This window comes from Tupaia chinensis, unplaced genomic scaffold (assembly GCF_000334495.1).
Source record: "Tupaia chinensis unplaced genomic scaffold, TupChi_1.0 Scaffold000414_1, whole genome shotgun sequence".
Taxonomy (NCBI): Eukaryota; Metazoa; Chordata; class Mammalia; order Scandentia; family Tupaiidae; genus Tupaia; species Tupaia belangeri.
The window spans coordinates 1,659,872-1,678,888 of NW_006159919.1; the positions used below are offsets into that span (position 1 = coordinate 1,659,872).

Consider the following 19,017-nt stretch of genomic DNA (forward strand, 5'->3'; position numbering starts at 1 on the left):
ATATATATTACCATTTTGGTGATACATGGCAGAAGGAGTGAGCTGGAATTAGGGTGGAATTCAGAGAAAACTGTTGGACACATTAAAATGAACTGGAATAAAGTTTGTAACAAATAAGCGAACCTAGGGAATGGTTAAAATAAAGGAAGTTCTATTCTTCATCCTGGCTAGAAGCTGGTGATGGTTAAAGCCAAATAATCAAGATAGAGTTCATATTTTCAAGCCCACGATGGGTCAGACTACTGAGGAGCCCATCTGCAATGCTTCTCACAGATTTTAAAACTTAGCAGAAGTATCCCTCCCTCACCTAAAATTTCTAAACAAAAGTTAGAAGACCAAGAAATGGGAAGCGGTGGGATCAAATGACTTTGAACTCCTTTCAACCTCTGCACACAATCATCTTAAAAGAAAGAGAAAAAAATGGGACATTGTTGTTATTAGCTGAGAAACTTTTATTTCTTTAAATGATTTGCAAGTTAGAACTTGGTTCAGGCTTTTGTTAGAACGGGTGGGGAGAAATATTGATAGATACGCCTGTTGCCCAGTATGCCTATGGACCAGCATGATGCCTCCAGGTAAATTCTTGAACTATGATAAACCAAGCCTAAGCCCAGAAGGGCGTAAACGGTTGCACAAGATACACACCTACACACCTCGCATTGTCGGCTGCGGTGCAGCCTCCAGCAGAATGCTGTCAGCGGCTGCTCGAGGATTTCCCAACCACACACACCCGCGAGTGTTGTCTTTGAATCATGAGCTGATATAAACTTAATATTTTTCACATGTCATTCTGATTTGATGACTATTTAAACAAACTGAGGACATTAACTAGAAACCTTAAGCTTCTCTGTGTGGAAAGCCAACTGTGCAGGTTGTCCATTGTAATTTGAAGAAGCAATTAGACATTTTAAAAAGGTTGTTGGGCAGTATGGGCATTTTATTTTAGGTAATTTTGAAGCTGTGTAAAGAGGACCCTTGTCCAATTTTTAGCTTCCTTTCATTCTTGTAAGGCAGTTTAACTCAGAGTCCTGAGGCTAAATCTCCTCCCCAAGGTTTTGCCATTGTAAGGCGTGGTTTCTGCAAGTGTGTTTTAAGCTTCTTAGTCACACTGAAGTTGTATGGTGACAGAATAATTCACTTGTTTTCATTCATCCAATCACCTTTAGTTATTCTAAATATTTGAATGATACTGGTACTGTTAAGACCTTTGAATGAAGTCTGCAATGCAGTTGTGTGTGTGTGTGTGTGTGTGTGTGTGTGTGTCTGAGCATGGAGTAGTGAGAAGAGGATACCCAGGAGACAGGGCATTTTTAGTTATCCTGTACATCTTCTGTTAGGTGTTCAAAAAGCATTTACCTAGTCTCCAGGTAAATTTCTTGTTTTTTTGTTTTTTTGGTTTTTTTTCAAGTTTATTTATTTATTTCTTCATGAGTTTAACAGAAAGAGAGAAAGAGAACCTCTAATGTGGTCTTGACACCACAGTTCACACCGGGCCTCAGCCAGCCCCAGATCATGGGCAAGGGCGTCCCCAGCTTACTCAGAATGGTCTCTAGATGCGAACCAGAAGCTTTCTACATGGATCAGGCTCACAGAGCTTCACATTTTACTGCTGCGCTACCACCGGGCCCCGTGTTGTTCTTTTTACTAAGCACTGTGTTAAGCTTCTGGTTTTTCACTTGTGGGTATGAAGACAAACTTTTACATAGTTCACGGTGTGCGGTTTTGCTGGCATAATTACATGTGGTGGAAAAATGTTATATTGAGAAGAAATAGCTGGCTTGATTGGCCCTAGTCCTCTCATAGCATCATAAGTTTCATCTGATGCTTTTATTTGACGTGACAATGCTGACATATGGCAAGTGAATTCCAGCAGTGTGGAATAGTCAAACACCAAAGGAAATAAGGTGAAATCCCTTCCACGTCCTGTTCTTACTGATAATCGCAAGGTAAGACAGAGAGAGAGGGCCACCTGGAGAGCAGCGATCAGGCAGATAGGCTGAAACTCTGTTGTATTTATTAGAGATACTGATGACATCGATGGAAGAATCAAAAATGTGTTATCATGCAGGAAGGCACTGGTCCGGTAGTTAGTGTGGCTAATACCAAGAAGCCCAGGAGTAAGAACAGTTCCTCAAACATAGATTATAGTAAAGGGAAGCCAGATCCCAACCACAGTTCCTGGGCTTAAGAAACACGCCTGGCACATGTTCATGTGTGAGTGCCTGAAGTCCTGACAGAATGGGAAAGTGGAGGAGAAGGGCTGCCGTGTGAGCAGGCCCCACTGGGGGATGCTTTCTTCCTCTCCCTCTTCCTTTTTCCCTCTCTCTGGCAAGCACACACACACCCTCTGGCACTTAAAAAAGAAAACAGAATAAATGCATTGGGAGCACCTGCAATAAGGTTCATTCTGTAACGAGAAAACTGGAGTGAACTGCAAGATGAAGAAAGATCAACAGGAAGTGCTAGAGTGGGGAAGCAGTTGGGAATTCTGGGACAGACAGACACTGAGAGTTGGGGACAGCATTGAGGACAGGCTGGTCCTCGCTCTTCGGGGTGACAGACTGCGTATCTTGCCGCCCTTGGCGAGTTAGTACTTGATGGCCCTGGGCCTCAGTTTCTCCATCAGTAAAACCAAAATATGCTCTATAGAACTATAGTGAGGATTAAATCAGATATTCAGAAAGCTTTTAGCATAGTGGCTAACACAGACTCTCAATAAGTGTTGGCTATTACATCATTTTTTTTCTGTGAGTAGCAATTATGATTATAAAATGGATATGTATTGTGGAGTTTTTAATCAAGAGAAGAGACTAGGGAGTGTGTAAAAAATGCCTCCAAATACAGAATGAACTGTTGAGAGGAGGCTAGGGTAGGCTGTGGGGCAGGCTTGTGTGTATATGTTCATGCTTGCCTGCCCAAATAAAAAGCAAAGCCTAACCAGGAACTGTTTTCATTGAAAATACCAAATTAGTCGTCCTAGGGAGGTTATGATCTGATCCTGAACTGATCTGAGATAAATTGCCTTTTGGCCTTATCATCATTTTTAACAGACACTTGTTCAAAACAAAGAATAAGCTCAGGTGATCTTAAAAGTTTTCTTCCATTTCAAATGCACTACAGGCTTTTATGTACACCCAGAAGTTCCATCTGGACATAACTCATAATCTCCTAAGAATGAAAATGTATTTGTATTTTGAGTCCCTGTAGGACAGGCATAGTGCTCAAAGAGACACAGTCTGAGCTGGGCTCTGCAGTCCAGCTGCCTCTGAGAACGCTGGCATCACGTTTTATTAGCTGGCCGCCGTGCCTTCGCCTGTAGGACGGGGATAACATTGCAGTACCAACCTCACAGAATTGTGAAGATGCAGCACCTGCCCTGCACATGGTGAGCACTCAGTTAATGCAGGCCTTAGGAGATATATCTGTTTCTTCTAAGATGTTCTTGAGCTAAGTTTTATCCCATTTCGCAGATGAAGAAATCAAAATTCAAACTAATGGGGATTCGAAGACGGTAGAGCCAGATTTCAAACCCAGGTCTGTGAGTCTTAGAGGTAAGCATGCCAGGGACTCGTAAGGCAGGACTAAATGTACCATGTTGACGATCTTGTGAATAAGGGCACCCTTATGCACCCACTGAATATGATACTGTGAGGAAAATGCTCTTCACCTGCTGTGACCCCCACATGTTCTTTCTTGCATCCTTTGGCTTCGTACAAGCTTCAGGCTAAAATCCCTTCTCTAAGGCCCTGTGCCCTCCCCCATACTCCTGCCAATTCCACACCACGACCCTGCATAGGCACTGCCCCCTGCGGGAAGCCTTCCTTGCCAGCCCCAGGCTGGGTAGGCCCCTCTCATCTGTCCTCCCATGGCGTCCACTTGGACCTTAAAAGGTCTACTACTTATGTAAATTCTGGTGGACTTTTTTAAAAATCAGGTTCATTAGGAAAATTAATGTTCTCATAGTAAATAATCAATGTAATCCTCCTAATTTTTAAGAATGTTGTAGCCAGAGTCATGGGAAAGACTCGTGAGACTGTAGGGAGATAAGCACCCCAGAGTGACCCTGAGCCATCAGCACTGCCTTCGGTGGTTCACTCTCCCACACGCCGGTTCTTGGGTTGTTATCACTCACATGCTTTTTTGTCAAGTTGTCTTTTCATTCTCCTCTACTTTCTTCAATTCTGTGTCATTTACGGAAATGATGCTGCCCCAGGGAGCAGGCACTGGCAACATCGCTTCCCTATAAGTACATATAATTTGTTTTGTTTTTACTTAGAAGGTATTTTCTCCCTTCTCTTAAATTACTTCTATCCATTTCTATAACAAGCTCTGAATTAATTTTATCTGTGTTCATGAAATACAGATTAAACTAGTCCTCTATTTTTTTTTTTTAACAGGCACAATACTTCAAGCAAATTAAATGTTGTTTGTAATCATTCAGATTTCTAAATAGGTTGGTGGGTTTGTCTTAATGTTATAATAATATCCAGGATAGCATTTTCTTTTTTAAAAAAGGAAAACTTTATTAGAGACATTTAAAAATAATACACAGGGCCCAGGCAGTGATGCAGTGGTAATACAACCAGATTCTTACAGGAGAAGTCTTGAGTTCGTGAGCTCGAACTCCTAGATCACACTGGCATGCACACAGGTGCCCATAATCTGGGCACTGAGGTTGAGGGTAGCCCGCAACATGGGGGCCCTATTGGGAGCATCTCTCTCTGTCTCTTTCTCTTCTTTCTCTGTCTCTTTCCTGGGAGAAATAAGTAAACTTACAAAACAAGAATAATAATAGGAAAAACTGGAGAGTGTACTTGACCCCATGTTTACAAAGTTTCTGATCTTAACCCAACATTTTTCTTTCCTTCCTCCTTTTGTGTCCTTCCTCTCCCACCTCAGCAAAAAAGAAGCAGAGGTACCCAGCAGTTGCTCCTCTGTCCGTGTCACCTTCCCTTCTTGCTGTTCCATGTCCAGATTCCAAGTGCGGTGTCAGCATTCCACATGCCTCTCCCTCGCACACACATCACACATGCACATACACACAGCTGTGTATGCACACACAAATGGACACACCTCCACTCAGCCCTCTTTTTAGTCTGCCATCTTTCCTACGTTTCAGATATTGGGACATCTATTAACATAAAAACTTGATTAGGAATCCAATTTAGCAGACATTTAAAAATATGGAGCAACAAGTGCTTTTGGGAACAAAATAGCAATAGAAAAGTGCTCTTTGGGGCTAGCTCATGGTGTGGTGGTGAAGGCAGCTAGATCACACATAGCCAACTGTGCAATACGAGGCCCGGACCCCCAGCTTGGAAAGACGCCAGGTGCATGTGCATATGTGCTCAAAATCCCCAAAGGAGGGAGAAATGGAGGATATTGCAGCATGACATTACACATGGGGGATGCTTTTTCACCTCTCTCTCTCTCACTGGCAGGTGCACATGCCCTCTAACATCCTTTTTTTTTTCTTTTTTCTTTTTTTGGAGAGGTTTTTGCAATAGGGCGCATGCGATTGTCAGACGGAGAGACAGAAAGTGAGAAATCACCCCCCAGGGAGGATGGCCATGCCACAATCCCTTCTCCTCCATCCTCCTCTTGGGATCTTGGGCACGCACGCACATGCGCCCGGCGTGAGATTTAAGTCTCTGGGTCTGGGACTCGAACTGTAGTCGACTACGTGGGAATCCAGTGACATTGCCATTATGCTAAATGCTGGTCCCTACATTTTTAAAAAGAAATTAAAAATTCTCTTTAATTTTTTTTAAGTAATATCTCACTACGCATCATTTTTAAATATTTCCAAATGCTAAAGAGGTCATTTGTTAGTTGTCTCTGAATCTCTTAGCCAACAAAATCAATCTTGACTAGAAAATAAATGAAATCCTTTCTTTGAGTACAAACCATATTTTCCATGGGTTAGAAGTCTAGTGGTAGAGAAATAAAAGCATTTCTCGGCAAAGGAGAACTTTAGTGCATAAAAAAAAAGTCCAACAACTTGTGTCCTGTCCTTTTCTCACCCTCGTTATCCCCATTTCCACCCAGGATAGGATTTTCTGCACCCTCCCTGAGAACTGCAGATGGGCCCTCCCTCTGTAATTACTGTCTGGATCAGCTGGAGAGAAAGGATTAACCCTCTAGCTTCTGGGTGGGAAAGCAGGGCCTGGTGTCACACTGCATGCCATGGTGCATGATGTGACAGGGTACTCACTAGGCAGTGTGTGAAGGGTTGGGTTTGTGAAGCTTGGAGAGAGAAGGCGACCTTGGAAAGATAGGAAACCTCTCCAAGCTGAATTTCCTTAGCTGTAAAATGACAAATTGAGTAAGAGTGTGTCCGGGTTAAATATAGGAACACAACACAAAATGGAACAAGAGGTGCAGGGTAAGTGGATTCGGAGCCTCCTCTGTACTACCCTTCCCAGGAGTTTTCACTGTCCTGACACTCCTCACTGTCTCATGCCTTCCTGTGCCCTCTGCACTGTAGCAACAGATTAAAAGTAATCTCTGAAGAGTTAGAGTGTTGGGTTTGGTTCAGTTTGGGTTTGGTTGGTTCAGTTGAGTTGGGTTTGGTTCAGTTTGGGTTTGGTTGGTTCAGCTGAGTTGGGTTTGGTTCAGTTTAATTGGGCTTGGTTTGGCCTAGGGTATCTTCTCAGTACACCACCAGTGCTTTTATGACCTCAACTAGACGAAACCCCAGAGCCTCCACTTGTTGTGCCCAGCTATTAGGTAAATAAATTTCTCTACAAAATTGGTAACAGCTGAATATTCTTTGAATATGTCACATTAGCAACCTCTTGTCAAACTGTAACAGTTGTCAAACTATAACAGTTCACATTTCTCAGAGGACATTGTTCCATCTTCTTTTTGTTTATTTGTTTGGTTATAAATGAAAAGGCAGTATATTTCATGATCAAGAAAACAGGCTTTAAAGTCAGACCTACATTGGAATCCAGGCTCTATCTTTTTTTTTTTTTTTTTCTATAGGGCACGTGCGCTCACCAGACAGAGAGAGACATAGAGACAGAAAGCAAGAAATCACCCCCCGGGGGGATGGTCACGCCTCAATCCCTTCTCCTCCATTCTCCTCTCAGGATCTTGGGCATGCACGCACATGTGCCCTATGTGAGTTTTAAGCCACCGGGTCTGGGACACAAACCGCGGTCGACTACGTGGGAGTCCAGCGACATAGCCATTATGCTAACTGCTGGTTCCCCAGGCTCTATCTTTTAAAAGCTGTGTTGTCTTGGCCGAGTGACTTACCTGTTCTGGACTTGTTTCCTCATCTGTGAAATGAGAATAGGAGGGCTACTTCCTAAATTCGTTGTAAGAATTATATGAGGTAAAGCCCATAAACGAGCCAGCTCACTTTTTGGCACATAGCACTATTCAGTAAGTAGTAACTAGCATTGTAGCATTTGCCCTCATGGGCTTAGATGTGACCGCTCTCTGCCAGTCACCCTAGGGTAGCATGAGTCTAGAGCCAGCTCTGTGTCCAGCTGGCTGTGTACTCTTGAGCATTATATATTTGGACTGCATTTACAAAACAGGCTGAGCTGGGGCATCCTGGAGATCTTTCACCGTTTAAGAAAGAGTGCTGTGACAGTTCAAAGTGACAGAATGACTAACTGAAAGCATCTCAAGTTGCCCAGTGATCCTCTCCTCCAGTCTCTCTGCTCATCATCTTTTGTATTGTTTCTCAGCTTAGCTGAGACTTCCTTGGAAAGTTTAAAAAAAAAAAATACAAATGCCTGAACACACCTGATCTGTTACATCAGAGTATCCAGAGTGAAGCTCCAGCATCAATATTTTTTAAAAGCTTTCCAGATGTTCAGTTGTGCAGCCAGAGCTAATAACAACTGCACTATGCAAATGACGTAGTCAAAGGCAAGGCAAAGGAGACAGGATTTGCAGAAGCCAAAGGCTGTGTCTAGGATGAGACGTGATTTCAGACGTGGCATCTTGATTCTGTTTCACTTCTAAATTTTTTTTTTTTTTGAGAGATTTTCACTGTAGGGCGCGTGCGCTCGCCAGACAGACAGAGAGAGACATAGAGACAGAAAGCGAGAAATCACCCCCCAGGGGGGATGGTCACACCGCAATCCCTTCTCCTCCATTCTCCTCTTGGGATCTTGGGCACGCACGCACACGCGCCCGGCGTGAGTTTTAAGCCACCGGGTCCGGGACACGAACCGCGGTCGACTACGTGGGAATCCAGCGACATAGCCATTACGCTAACTGCTGGTTCCCTGTTTCACTTCTAAATTTGCTCTTTTACTTGAAATCGCTGAAAGCATAGCCTGGCATCAGTGTCCTTTGATCTTGAGACCAAATCCAAACTCCTTGACTGGCTTATACAGTCCGTTCGTTCTTTCTTTCTTTCTTTCTTTCTTTCTCTTGTTGTTCTTCTTTTTCTTCTCCTTCTCCTTCTTTTTAATTTTGTCAAAGGGTACATGCACTCAACACAGAGAGACAAAGAGGGGAAAATAAAAAAACGATCGTCTCTCACTGCCATGGGGAATAAGAATTACACTGCATTTCCTTCTTTATTTCTTCATCCTGTCAGGACCTTAGACACAAACACACTCACCTGGAGTGTTTTTCAAGCTATTGGGTCCGAGATTCAAACCACAGTTTTAGTCATGTGGGATATGGCTCTCTCAGTTCCAAGGTCAGTTGGCCAGACTTAATTTATTTTCCTCTACTCTTATGTGACCAGGGAGAAATGTGAACCCTTTACAAAATAAATCCTAAAGAAACTTGGCTTGGGTGGTAGATGGCAGAAGGTGAGAGAGAGGGAATCAAGGATGGGAAAAAAGCAAAATACAGGAAACAAAAAATGGAAAATTATTTGTTGACAATAACACGTATGTTGATGTGCTTGATTGAGACAATATACAGTGTAATCTGGATGGAAAAATCTCATTTTGTATGCTGTAATGATTTATAGTGAGTGAATGTAAATAAATAAATTTAAATAAAATAAAATAAAATGGATAAATCCAGAAAAGAAAGGTGTAAACTCATCAATTAAAGTTTTGATTTGCAATTTCTGAACTACCATCAAATTAGCAAAGTGAAATCCTGCTTTAAACTCTTCCTATTACTCTAAACACATAGTAGCCATGCTTAATAAAAAGAAAAATCATGGGACCAGCAGTTAGCGTAATGACTATGTCGCTGGACTCCCATGTAGTCGACCGCAGTTCGCGCCCCATACCCGGTGGCTTAAACTCACGCCAGGTGCATGTGCGTGCATGTCCAAGATTCTGAGAGGAGAATGGAGAAGAAGGGATTGCAGCGTGGCCATCCCCTCTGGGGGGTGATTTCTCGCTTTCTGTCTCTCTCTCTCTCTCTCTCGCTCTCTCTCTCTCTCTCTCTCTCTCTCTCTCTTTCTTTCTTTCTTTCTTTCTTTCTTTCTTTCTTTCTTTGGAAGATTTTTGCTATAGGGTACATGCGCTTGCCAGGAAGACAGAGAAAGACAGAGAGACAGAAAGTGAGAAATCACCCCCTCCAGGGGGGATGGCCACACCACAATCCCTTCTCCTCCATTCTCCTCTTGGGATCTTGGGCACGCACACACATGCGCCCGGCATAAGTTTAAGCCACCGGGTCCGGGACTCAAACCGCTGTCAACTACATGGGAATCCAGCAACATAGCCGTTACACCAACTACTGGTCCAGTGGGTTATACAGTTCTTTATAGTTCGCCTTGCTGCTGCTCCAGCCTCAGTTTTTGGTCAGCCTGACTCTAGGCCCCAGTGGAGGCTTTCTCTAGTCGTAAACTTTGCATCTTCTCCACCTCACTCCATTTTTACTTAACCTCTCCTCTTCCTTTGTACTTGGCCAATTTCACAATTTCACATCCTTCGGGTCTCTGATGAGCTTTCTTTCTTCCCTGCCAACCTCAAATTGAGCTACGTGAGTAAAGTGTACCACCTGTGTACTCCCATGGTTCCATCTATACAACCAGTGACACACTCGACCACACCACATTTGAACCGTGCTCCCAGCCCCGCAGACGGCAAAATTCCACAAAAGCGGAGACTGTGGCTCACTCGCCGCTGCACTCCCTGTATCTGGCCTAGGTAGTTTCCGTGAATATTGGTAAAAAGAATGAATGAGTAACTCAGTAACTGCACAAGAAGGAAAGAAAGTTCTTAAAGAAATGAGTCACAGTACATGAAAGGAACCAGGTCCTATAAATGAATGAATACACTAGAAAAAAATTCTGAACAAATGAGTCACATTGAGCCAAGTCCATCAGATCCTAGTGGTATGCTCCCGTTCATTTAAAATCATTCTTTAAATGCAGTGTGTCTAGAAAACTGTACACATGGAAACTGTCAGGGAAAGGGTTAGGATTTAGGCCTAGTGTTAGTGTTAATGTTAAAGATAAGGATAGTGGTACGGTTAGGGTTGGGTTTAGGGGATAGTGTTAGTGTTAGGGTTAAGTATTAAGGATACTCTTAGGGTTAGGGTTAGGGTTAGGGTTTAGGGATAGTGTTAGAGTAAGTGTTTAGGGATAGTTTGTCAGAGAAAGAGGGGTGGTAGGGGCACAAAAAAAAGCTTGATTTCCTCAGAAATGAGGTCCTGAGTTATTTGCTCAATTACAATGGTAATCAATAGAATACTAATATTAAGAAGCAACAAAGAAGGATATTTATTATTTATTATAACTTCTTATCCATTGATGCATATTTTAGTGAACCTTTATAATCCTATTAATTAATGAAATATTTAGATAAAATGATATGACGTTTAAGATTTACATTAAAATCCAGTGGGGGAGAACGAGGCATAAGGGATAGGTGAAACAAGTCTGGCCAAGAGTTGATGCTTTTAAAGTTGGATGGTGGTCATCTGGAGTTCACTATATTATTTTTTTTTTCCTGCTTTGGTATGAGTTTGAAATGTCTGTTTTGGGGTAGAAAGTTCTATAAGTGTCTGTCAAGTCCATCCGATTTATGGTGTCATTTAGGTCCTGAATCTCTTTGCTTATTTTTTGCCTAGTTGATCTGTCTAAAGGTGATAATGGGGTGTTGATGTCCCTAACAACTAGTGCATTGCATTCTATCTCTCCTTTTAGATCTAGCAGTCTTTCCTTCGTATTTGAGTGCTCCTGAATTGGGTGCATAGACACCAATAACCGTTATATCTTTTTTTTTTTTGAGAGGTTTTTTGCCATAGGGCGTGTGCGCTCGCCAGACAGACAGAGAGAGACAAAGAGACAGAAAGTGAGAAATCACCCTCTCACCCCCCCACGCCCCCAGGGAGGATGACCATGCCGCAATCCGCAATCCCTTCTCCTCCACTCTCCTCTCAGGATCCTGGGCACGCACGCACACGCACCTGGCGTGAGTTTCAAGACACCGGGTCCGGGACACAAACCGCGGTTGACTACATGGGAGTCCAGCGACACAGCCATTACACTAACTGCTGGTCCCACCTAATTCTTGATGAATTAGCCCTTTTACTATTATACAATGCCCTTCTTTGTCTCTCCATATAGTTTTTTGTCTTAAAGCCTATTTTGTCTGAGATCAGTATCACGACTTCTGCTCTGTTTTGGTTTTCTGTTTGCATGGAGTATCTTCTTCCAGCCCTTCACTTTTAGTCTATGTATGTCTTTATCCATGAGGCGAGCTTCGTGTAGGCAACAGATGGAGAGTTTCTGTTTTTCTATCCATTCAGCTGGTCTGTGTCTCTTGACTGGAGAATTTAAACCTTTAACATTCAACCTTATTATTCGTATTTCCGGACTTGTCCCTACCACTAAGTTGGCCATTTTCTTGGTTGTTTTTTGTGCTTTTGTTTGTTTGTTTGTTTTTTAGTTTTCTTGGTGTAGCACTCCTTTCAGAATTTCTTGAAGAGCTGATCTGGAGTTGGTGAATTCCTTAAATTGTCTGTTTAAATCAACTATTTAAACAAAAACAAGAGATATTCGTTAAAATATTAATGATTATCCTTAAAAACAACAAAATTGCAGAAGGAAGTCTTTCTCAGCATTGCCACTTGGTTCAATGAGTGTTAAAAAACAACAACAACAAAAACCCCAGCCATACATTGTCTGGAGCCAGCTTGGTCTTGGTCAGTTGGAAAACAGGAATGTTCTCCAAGGTTAGTAAACTATAATCAGTTCCACATAGTTTTCAGGCACCAGAGTTTACAAATCACTGCAGTTTGATTTGTAACTCCATTCATGTGTCCACAAAAAATACAGCCCGTGTCGATTTTACCCTTTATTTGCTTAGCCAAACAATACTTTTCCAAGCAGAGTCAGCCCAATCTCAGGAACTATCCAGGGACGCCATTTTACGATCACTGGCACTGCAATCCCCTCTCCGTTGTTTTCACAGCTCAAACGTTATTCCTGTTCAAGTTGGCAGATACCAACAGCACTGGGGTCCTTTTATTACTCCTAGCATTTGTTGCTTCAAATGGGGAACTTTCTCTTCTCTGAGAGGTCTTTCACCTCAGTCAGGCATGTGTGTTGGTGACCCAGCTGCCCTTCCTTTCTAGTTCTGCTTCCTTTCAGTCTACAGTCCTTGGCTTCTCAGCTCCCAAAAAGACCACACAGCCTTTTCTGCCCTGAGCTGTTGCCCTGGGGCCTGCGCCCTTCCCCGCATTCCCTGCTTTGGTCCCCAGGCACGCTTCCACCCACCAGGCCTGGCCAGAGGGCCTTGCAAAGCTTCCAGGCACATTTAGCCTCCCACTGGCAGGCGTGGGGTGGGAGTGCTATCATTGAGCAAGGGAAGCTGATTTTCCTTGCTGGTATTTGTACCCCTGATGGCTTGCCGGGGCCCCACACTAGGGTGTTCTCTTCCACCCTGTAGACTTTCACCCTTCCTCAACTTCTCACCTCCATTCATTGTGAATGATTCTGCCTGGGATTGCTGTTCTCCCCAGTGGCTCACATATGGCCGCAACTGCCCCCAGCCCCACACCCTGGCCAGCTTTTCTAGTGCCCATCCTGCGTTCAGATTTCCCTCCTGCTCCTTCCTTTCTATCTTTTCCTCATTTGACCCAAGTGGAAAGTCACACACTCGATTGTGTCCATACCCAATTTTCTGTATCTGTGGCAAGTCGTGTTTTTGTTGGGGGATTTTTTTGGTATCCTAAAAACTATTCAAATGACACTGTGTCTGGGACCAGCAGATGACATAATGTTTATGTTGCTGGACTCTCACGTAGTTGACTGCAGTTCAAGTTCTGGATCTGGTGGCTTAAATCTCAGGTGTGTACGTGCATGCCCAAAATCCTGAGAGGAGAATGGAGAAGGGATTGTGGTGTGGCTATTTCCCGGCGGGTGTGTGTGTGTGTGTGTGTGATTTCTCACTTTCTGTCTCTCTGGCGAGTGCACGTGGCCTATAGCAAAAATCTGTTATCAAAATAATTTTTAAAAAGACACTTGTGTCCTATTTTCAATACATCTGTAACATACACTTCTGCCAAGATTGTGCATTTTCCTCCTTAAATCCTATTCTTATTACATGCCTTTTTCCAAGAGCTGTTTTCATAGAAATCGTTGTTGACTTACTGGGGGCATCTCCTATTGTTGTGTACTTTTTGAGTTCAACATGACCACATTGGATTTCTTCATCAACTCTGAGGAAAAGTTAAGGTTATTCTGTGAAACAGAATGAGATTGAGTTTCATAGAAAAATAGAGACACAGCAGTTAATTCACTCAGATTAGAGCTAGTAACTGGTTAAGCCTCATTCCCGTTTCATACTCCTTCCTAACTCCTGTACTCATTCACTCAGTATAGATGGGTTAATTACTCATTCTTTGCTAATGTACTTCCAGGTCTAGACTTGAAAATATGCATTTATCTAATAGAAAGCATAGGATTTAAGAATAGAATACTTTTCATCTCTTTACCTGTTTACTAAAGTGACTTGAGATCTATTGTACTAAAGTGACTTGAGCTCAGTGATACTAATTGGCAATCTATAGAATAGCATAGGTGCTTGGATTTCTCTGTAAAGTTTTTGGTCAACAAATCTGTGATAGAAATAAAAACCCTAGACCTAAAGCTTTCGTTTGATAGCGGTAATTCTTTTCATTCCATTTTATTGTAAGGAGGCCTATGAGGATCAGACAGTGTGTACACAAATCTGCCAATGCTGCTTAACTAGTTAGACAAGTTACTCATCTTTTTGAGCCTATTTCTTCATCTTTAAAATGAGGATAAAGGGTTTGTTACATATATAAATTACTGAGGATAGTGCAAGGCATGTGGAAAGCAATTATTATAGTTCCCTTTTCTTTCTCCGTCAATTGTAAACTTATCACGTGATTAATGGTGAAGATTAAAATGTTTTGATAGTAGGCAAGGTAGTCTCATTCTGTCCTATCCTGCATAAAACTGTCTTGGAAACACTACAGATAAGTGACTGAGTGTGTTTTAGTTCCAAACTTACTGTTGATGAATGTGTCAGTGAGAAATGAATGGCCAGGTAGTAGGCAGTGGAAGAATCCCAGGATGGTTGTAACCCACACTTCGGATAAGCATGGGATTCATGTAAAGTGGACAAAAACACTAGCTCAGAAGAATGCATTGGGTTTTAGAAATTTGTGTAATTCTACCATAATTGGTTGCTTTCTTCTTTGCCCCTTACTACCTTTAGCTAGGACATGAGTTTTTAAATTTTCCTTTTTTTAAATTTAGTTGCCAGAGGGCACTTGTACTCACAATAGAGGGAGAAAGCACCGCCATATCCCCCAAAGGGACATGGTCACACTGCAATTATTTCTCCTCCATTTCTCCATCCTGTCAGGATTTGGGACATGCACACATGCACCCTGCATGTTTTTCAAGCCATGCTATGTTTTTCAAGGTCCAGGGTTTGAACTACCATTTACCATGTGGTATCCAGCTCCTTTAACCACTGTGCTATATGTCCCAACCTTTAAATTATCTTTAAAAGATTTTTACTAGAACAAAAATTCACATGCTACTCTGTTTTGGGGGAAGAGAAGTACCTTTCCTTCTTACTTGCTCATTATATTTTAAGAGGGGTAGAATTAGTGATGTATGGTATGTTTGAACCATTTCAACATAAGGTTAGAAAATACATGTCTTTGGGACCAGCAGTTGGCATAATGGCTATGTCACTGGACTCCCATGTAGTCACCCGCAGGTCAAGTCCCGGATCTGGTGGCTTAAACTCACGCCAGGTGTATGTGCATGCGTGCCCAAGATCCCAAGAGGAGAATGGAGAAGAAGGGACTGCAACATGGCCAACCTTCCTGAGGAGTGACTTCTCGCTTTCTGTCTTTCTGTCTCTCTCTGTCTTTCTGGCGAGTGTACACGCCCTATAGCAAAAACCTCTCAAAAAAAAAAAAATGTCTTCAAAATCTTTAAAGCAATCAAATGATGTTCCAAATCAGAGATGGGCTTGTTCTGAGATCAGCAAAAGCTTTTCATTAAAAAATGAAGTCATTGGCTTGCCTACACTGCTAATGAAAAGTAAATGCATCTTTTGGTAAAGGAAATTACTTCTGGTGTGTAGATCCTGTTTTCTGATATAGAATGTTTATGCATCATTAGCCAGCGCTCTGCTTGTTCATAGTATGGATGTGACCACTTTCTATTAGCTGAATATACACTGAAGTGTATAGGTTCAGCCTTCGTTAATGGGTTATCTAGTGATGGATGCAAAATGCTTTACCATAGCACACTGTAAGCTCTGCAGATGGAAAAAAAATATGTTTCCCTATTTTTAAACAATTACACATAGATGCTTATGTTCTAGAACTAGGTCACTTTTTTGGGTGGTCAAATATTTATTTATTTACTTATTTATTTATTTAGCCGAAACCTAAAATAAAATGATTTTTGCTGAGAGCTAAGACACTGGACTTTATAATGTTAATGAAAGCTATATTTCTTCTGAATAGTTTACATTATTCATTGTTTGTATAATTAAACATAGATTCAGCATATAGGCATTGTTTTATTTTTAGAAAGGTTGAAATTTATGGGTGAGGAGAATTCAGAGCACAGATTTCTTAAAAAAACAAAATCTTTTTTTTTTAGTAGAATCTGTTTAAAAGACACTTGGGAGCAATAATACTTTTTAAGTAGTAGAGGTTGTTTTTAGTAACACAGGGGGAAAGACATGATCTTCCATTACAGTGACCGCACTTAGCCAGAATCACTGCGTCAGGAACATTTTCTTTACAGGTGAAAGACAGTGAATAAAAGAATTTCCTGGAGAAAACCTAAAACTATTTTGAGTTGTCTGGTCCTGAGGTATTTATCAAGCAGGGACCAGCACTTCTCAGAGAACCGTAACTCCTACTTCACAAGTGCTTTTCCTTACTACGATTTTCAAAAGTGCTACCTTTGACAGTAACGAAAACTGTAGCTCTTAGTCTTAGTGGCTGAACAACTGATCTAATTGTCTTCACTGTTCCCTTTTCTCTATCACAGAATCGGAAGACTTTTTGATGGTACAGAGCCCATTGTTTTGGACAGTCTCAAACAGCACTATTTCATTGACAGAGACGGACAGATGTTCAGATATATCTTGAATTTTCTTCGAACATCAAAACTCCTCATTCCTGATGATTTCAAGGTGAGGGATCCATGTTCAATGATCAGTAGCATAAATATGTGATTTGTTTTGATGTGCTCCATAAAGAGTCCTACGTTTTACATTTTTAGCTTATACCAACTCTAACGGTATCTGAGGTCTCTCTGATATAGTAATATTATCTTTATGAAATAGAGCATATGGTCATTAAAATTTTACATGACCAAAAGAGCTTTTTATTTAAGGAATTCAATTATAATTCATTTTAACAAACTGGAAAGACGTTTATTAAATTACGAAGCTCATTTGTAATAAGTCTTACTAAGCTAGAGTAAAAAGGAAACTCCTTAGCTTAATGAAGACTTTCCTTCCAGAAATTTAAAGCAAACATTAACAGTAAAATTTTAGAATTGTGCCCTTTAATATTAGTAACAAGTGTTAAAGTTGGTCATACGGAGTCAGTTCCACGCTGTGCTGATGACTCTAGGCAATGGAATTAGATAAGGAGAACAAATAGAAAGTATGGCTAGCAGAAGGGACTTGTGAAAATGTCATTTTTAATGTTTCTTTTTTTCTTTATTTCTTCCATGAATGAAAGAGAGAGGCACCCCAATAATATCTTGATATAACAATCCACCCCTACCTCAGCCAGTGCAGTCTTGGGAATGCATATGCCCAATGTACTGAAGGAGGTGTTCAGATTTGAACTCGAAACCTTTCCATGTTGGTCAACCTTACAGAGTCTTGTGTTTTTTTGTTTTGTTTTGTTTGTTTGTTTTGAGAGGTTTTCGCTATAGGGTGCGTGTGCTTGCCAGACAGAGAGAGACATAGAGACAGAAAGCGAGAAATCACCCCCCAGAGGGGATGGTTGCGCTGCAATCCCTTCTCCTCCATTCTCCTCTCGGGATCTTGGGCACACATGCACACGTGCCCGGAGTGAGTTTTAAGCCGCCGGGTCCAGGATGCGAACCGCAGTCTACTACGTGGGAGTCCAGCAACACAGCCATTACGCTAACTGCTGGTTCCCCAGAGTCTTGTGTTTTACTGCTGTGTCACAATCTAGTCCCCAAAAATGAAATTGTTTGCAGCTGATAATGTATCTCCAAGTAGACAATTCTAAAGAATCAACTCAGCATTTTTAGACTAATAAAGAATTTATTAAAGCATCTCAATTTAGGACAAATGTATTACAATCACTAGCTTTCCTGTAGAATAACAAGAGCCAATCATAAGATATAACAGGAAAATATACCACAACAAAAAGTATCTAGGAATAAACCTAACATGCAGTATACAAATCCTGATGAAGAAAACCACAAATATCTACATACAAATATAAATGAAGAGCTGAATGAGAGAAGAACCTTTTCTGTGTTCTGAATGGGAAGCCTTAATATTAAAATAACAGTTATCCTCAGAGTACTTCATACATTCACTATAAGCCCGTTTAAAGTAGTAGATTTTTAAGATTAAGTTTAACACATTTATAAAATTAGTGTAGGAGGAAAAAAACCCACTTCAAATAGCTTTAAAATTGTTGTGGGTGGCCAAGTGGTATGGTAGTTAAGGTGCTGGAACCTACATGGTCAGCTCCACAGTTCGAGTCCCAGATCCTGCCAATTGAGAAACATGCCAGCCCTATATAAGTGTGTGCCTGAAATTCTGAGAGGAGAATGGAGGAGAAGGGATTGCAGCATGGTCACCCTCCAAGGGGGTGATGTCTCACTCGCCCCACCCTCTGATCTTTCTCCAGTGAGTGCAAACACCCAATAGCAAAAATTTAAAAAAAAAAAATTATTGTGTGTCACAGTTGTGGTAGTGGTGGTTGATATGTCCTACCAACATCAAAACATAATATAAAGCTATATTAATTTAAAAGTTAATTCCAACAGAACTGAAATATAAACATAGGTCATAGGAGAAGAATAGGATTCAGTAGTAGATGTGTGTGTACAAAGGTATTTAATATATGATAAAGCTAGTATTTCAAATCAGTGGGAAAGATAGGAATAGTCTGTAATTGGCACTGAGCCAGTTGGCTTTGAGCTAGTTGAGAAAATTGTAAAGTCATTATCCTGTCTTACATGATATGTTCACAACAATTCCAAAAACAAACATAAACTCTAAAGCTATAAAAGTATTAGAAAAAAAGAGTATTTCTAGGAAGAAATACAAAAGTACTCGAAAAAATTTTTAGATTAAAAAAGGAATTTATTTTTTTAGAGGTTTTTCACTATAGGGCACGTGCGCTCGCCAGACAGACAGAGAGAGACAGAGAGACAGAAAGCGAGAAATCACCCCCCAGAGGGATGGCCACGCCACAATCCCTTCTCCTCCATTCTCCTCTCGGGATCTTGGGCATGCACGCGCCCGGCGTGGGTTTTAAGCCACCAGTCCGGGACGCGAACCGCGGTCGACTACATGGGAGTCCAGTGACATAGCCATTACGCTAACTGCTGGTTCCCTCAAAAAG

At 41.5% G+C, this 19,017-nt stretch overlaps 1 protein-coding gene across 2 annotated transcripts in view; it reads left to right on the top strand.

Annotated features, from left to right (window-relative positions):
- Window positions 1–19,017, top strand: part of KCTD1 (potassium channel tetramerization domain containing 1) — a 250,816-nt gene that overhangs the window by 210,238 nt on the left and 21,561 nt on the right. For both annotated transcript variants that reach the window (XM_006154530.3, XM_006154531.3), the window contains exon 3: window positions 16,442–16,586. In XM_006154530.3, coding sequence (XP_006154592.1) covers window positions 16,442–16,586 — 145 coding nt within the window. The remainder of the gene's footprint in view (window positions 1–16,441; window positions 16,587–19,017) is intronic.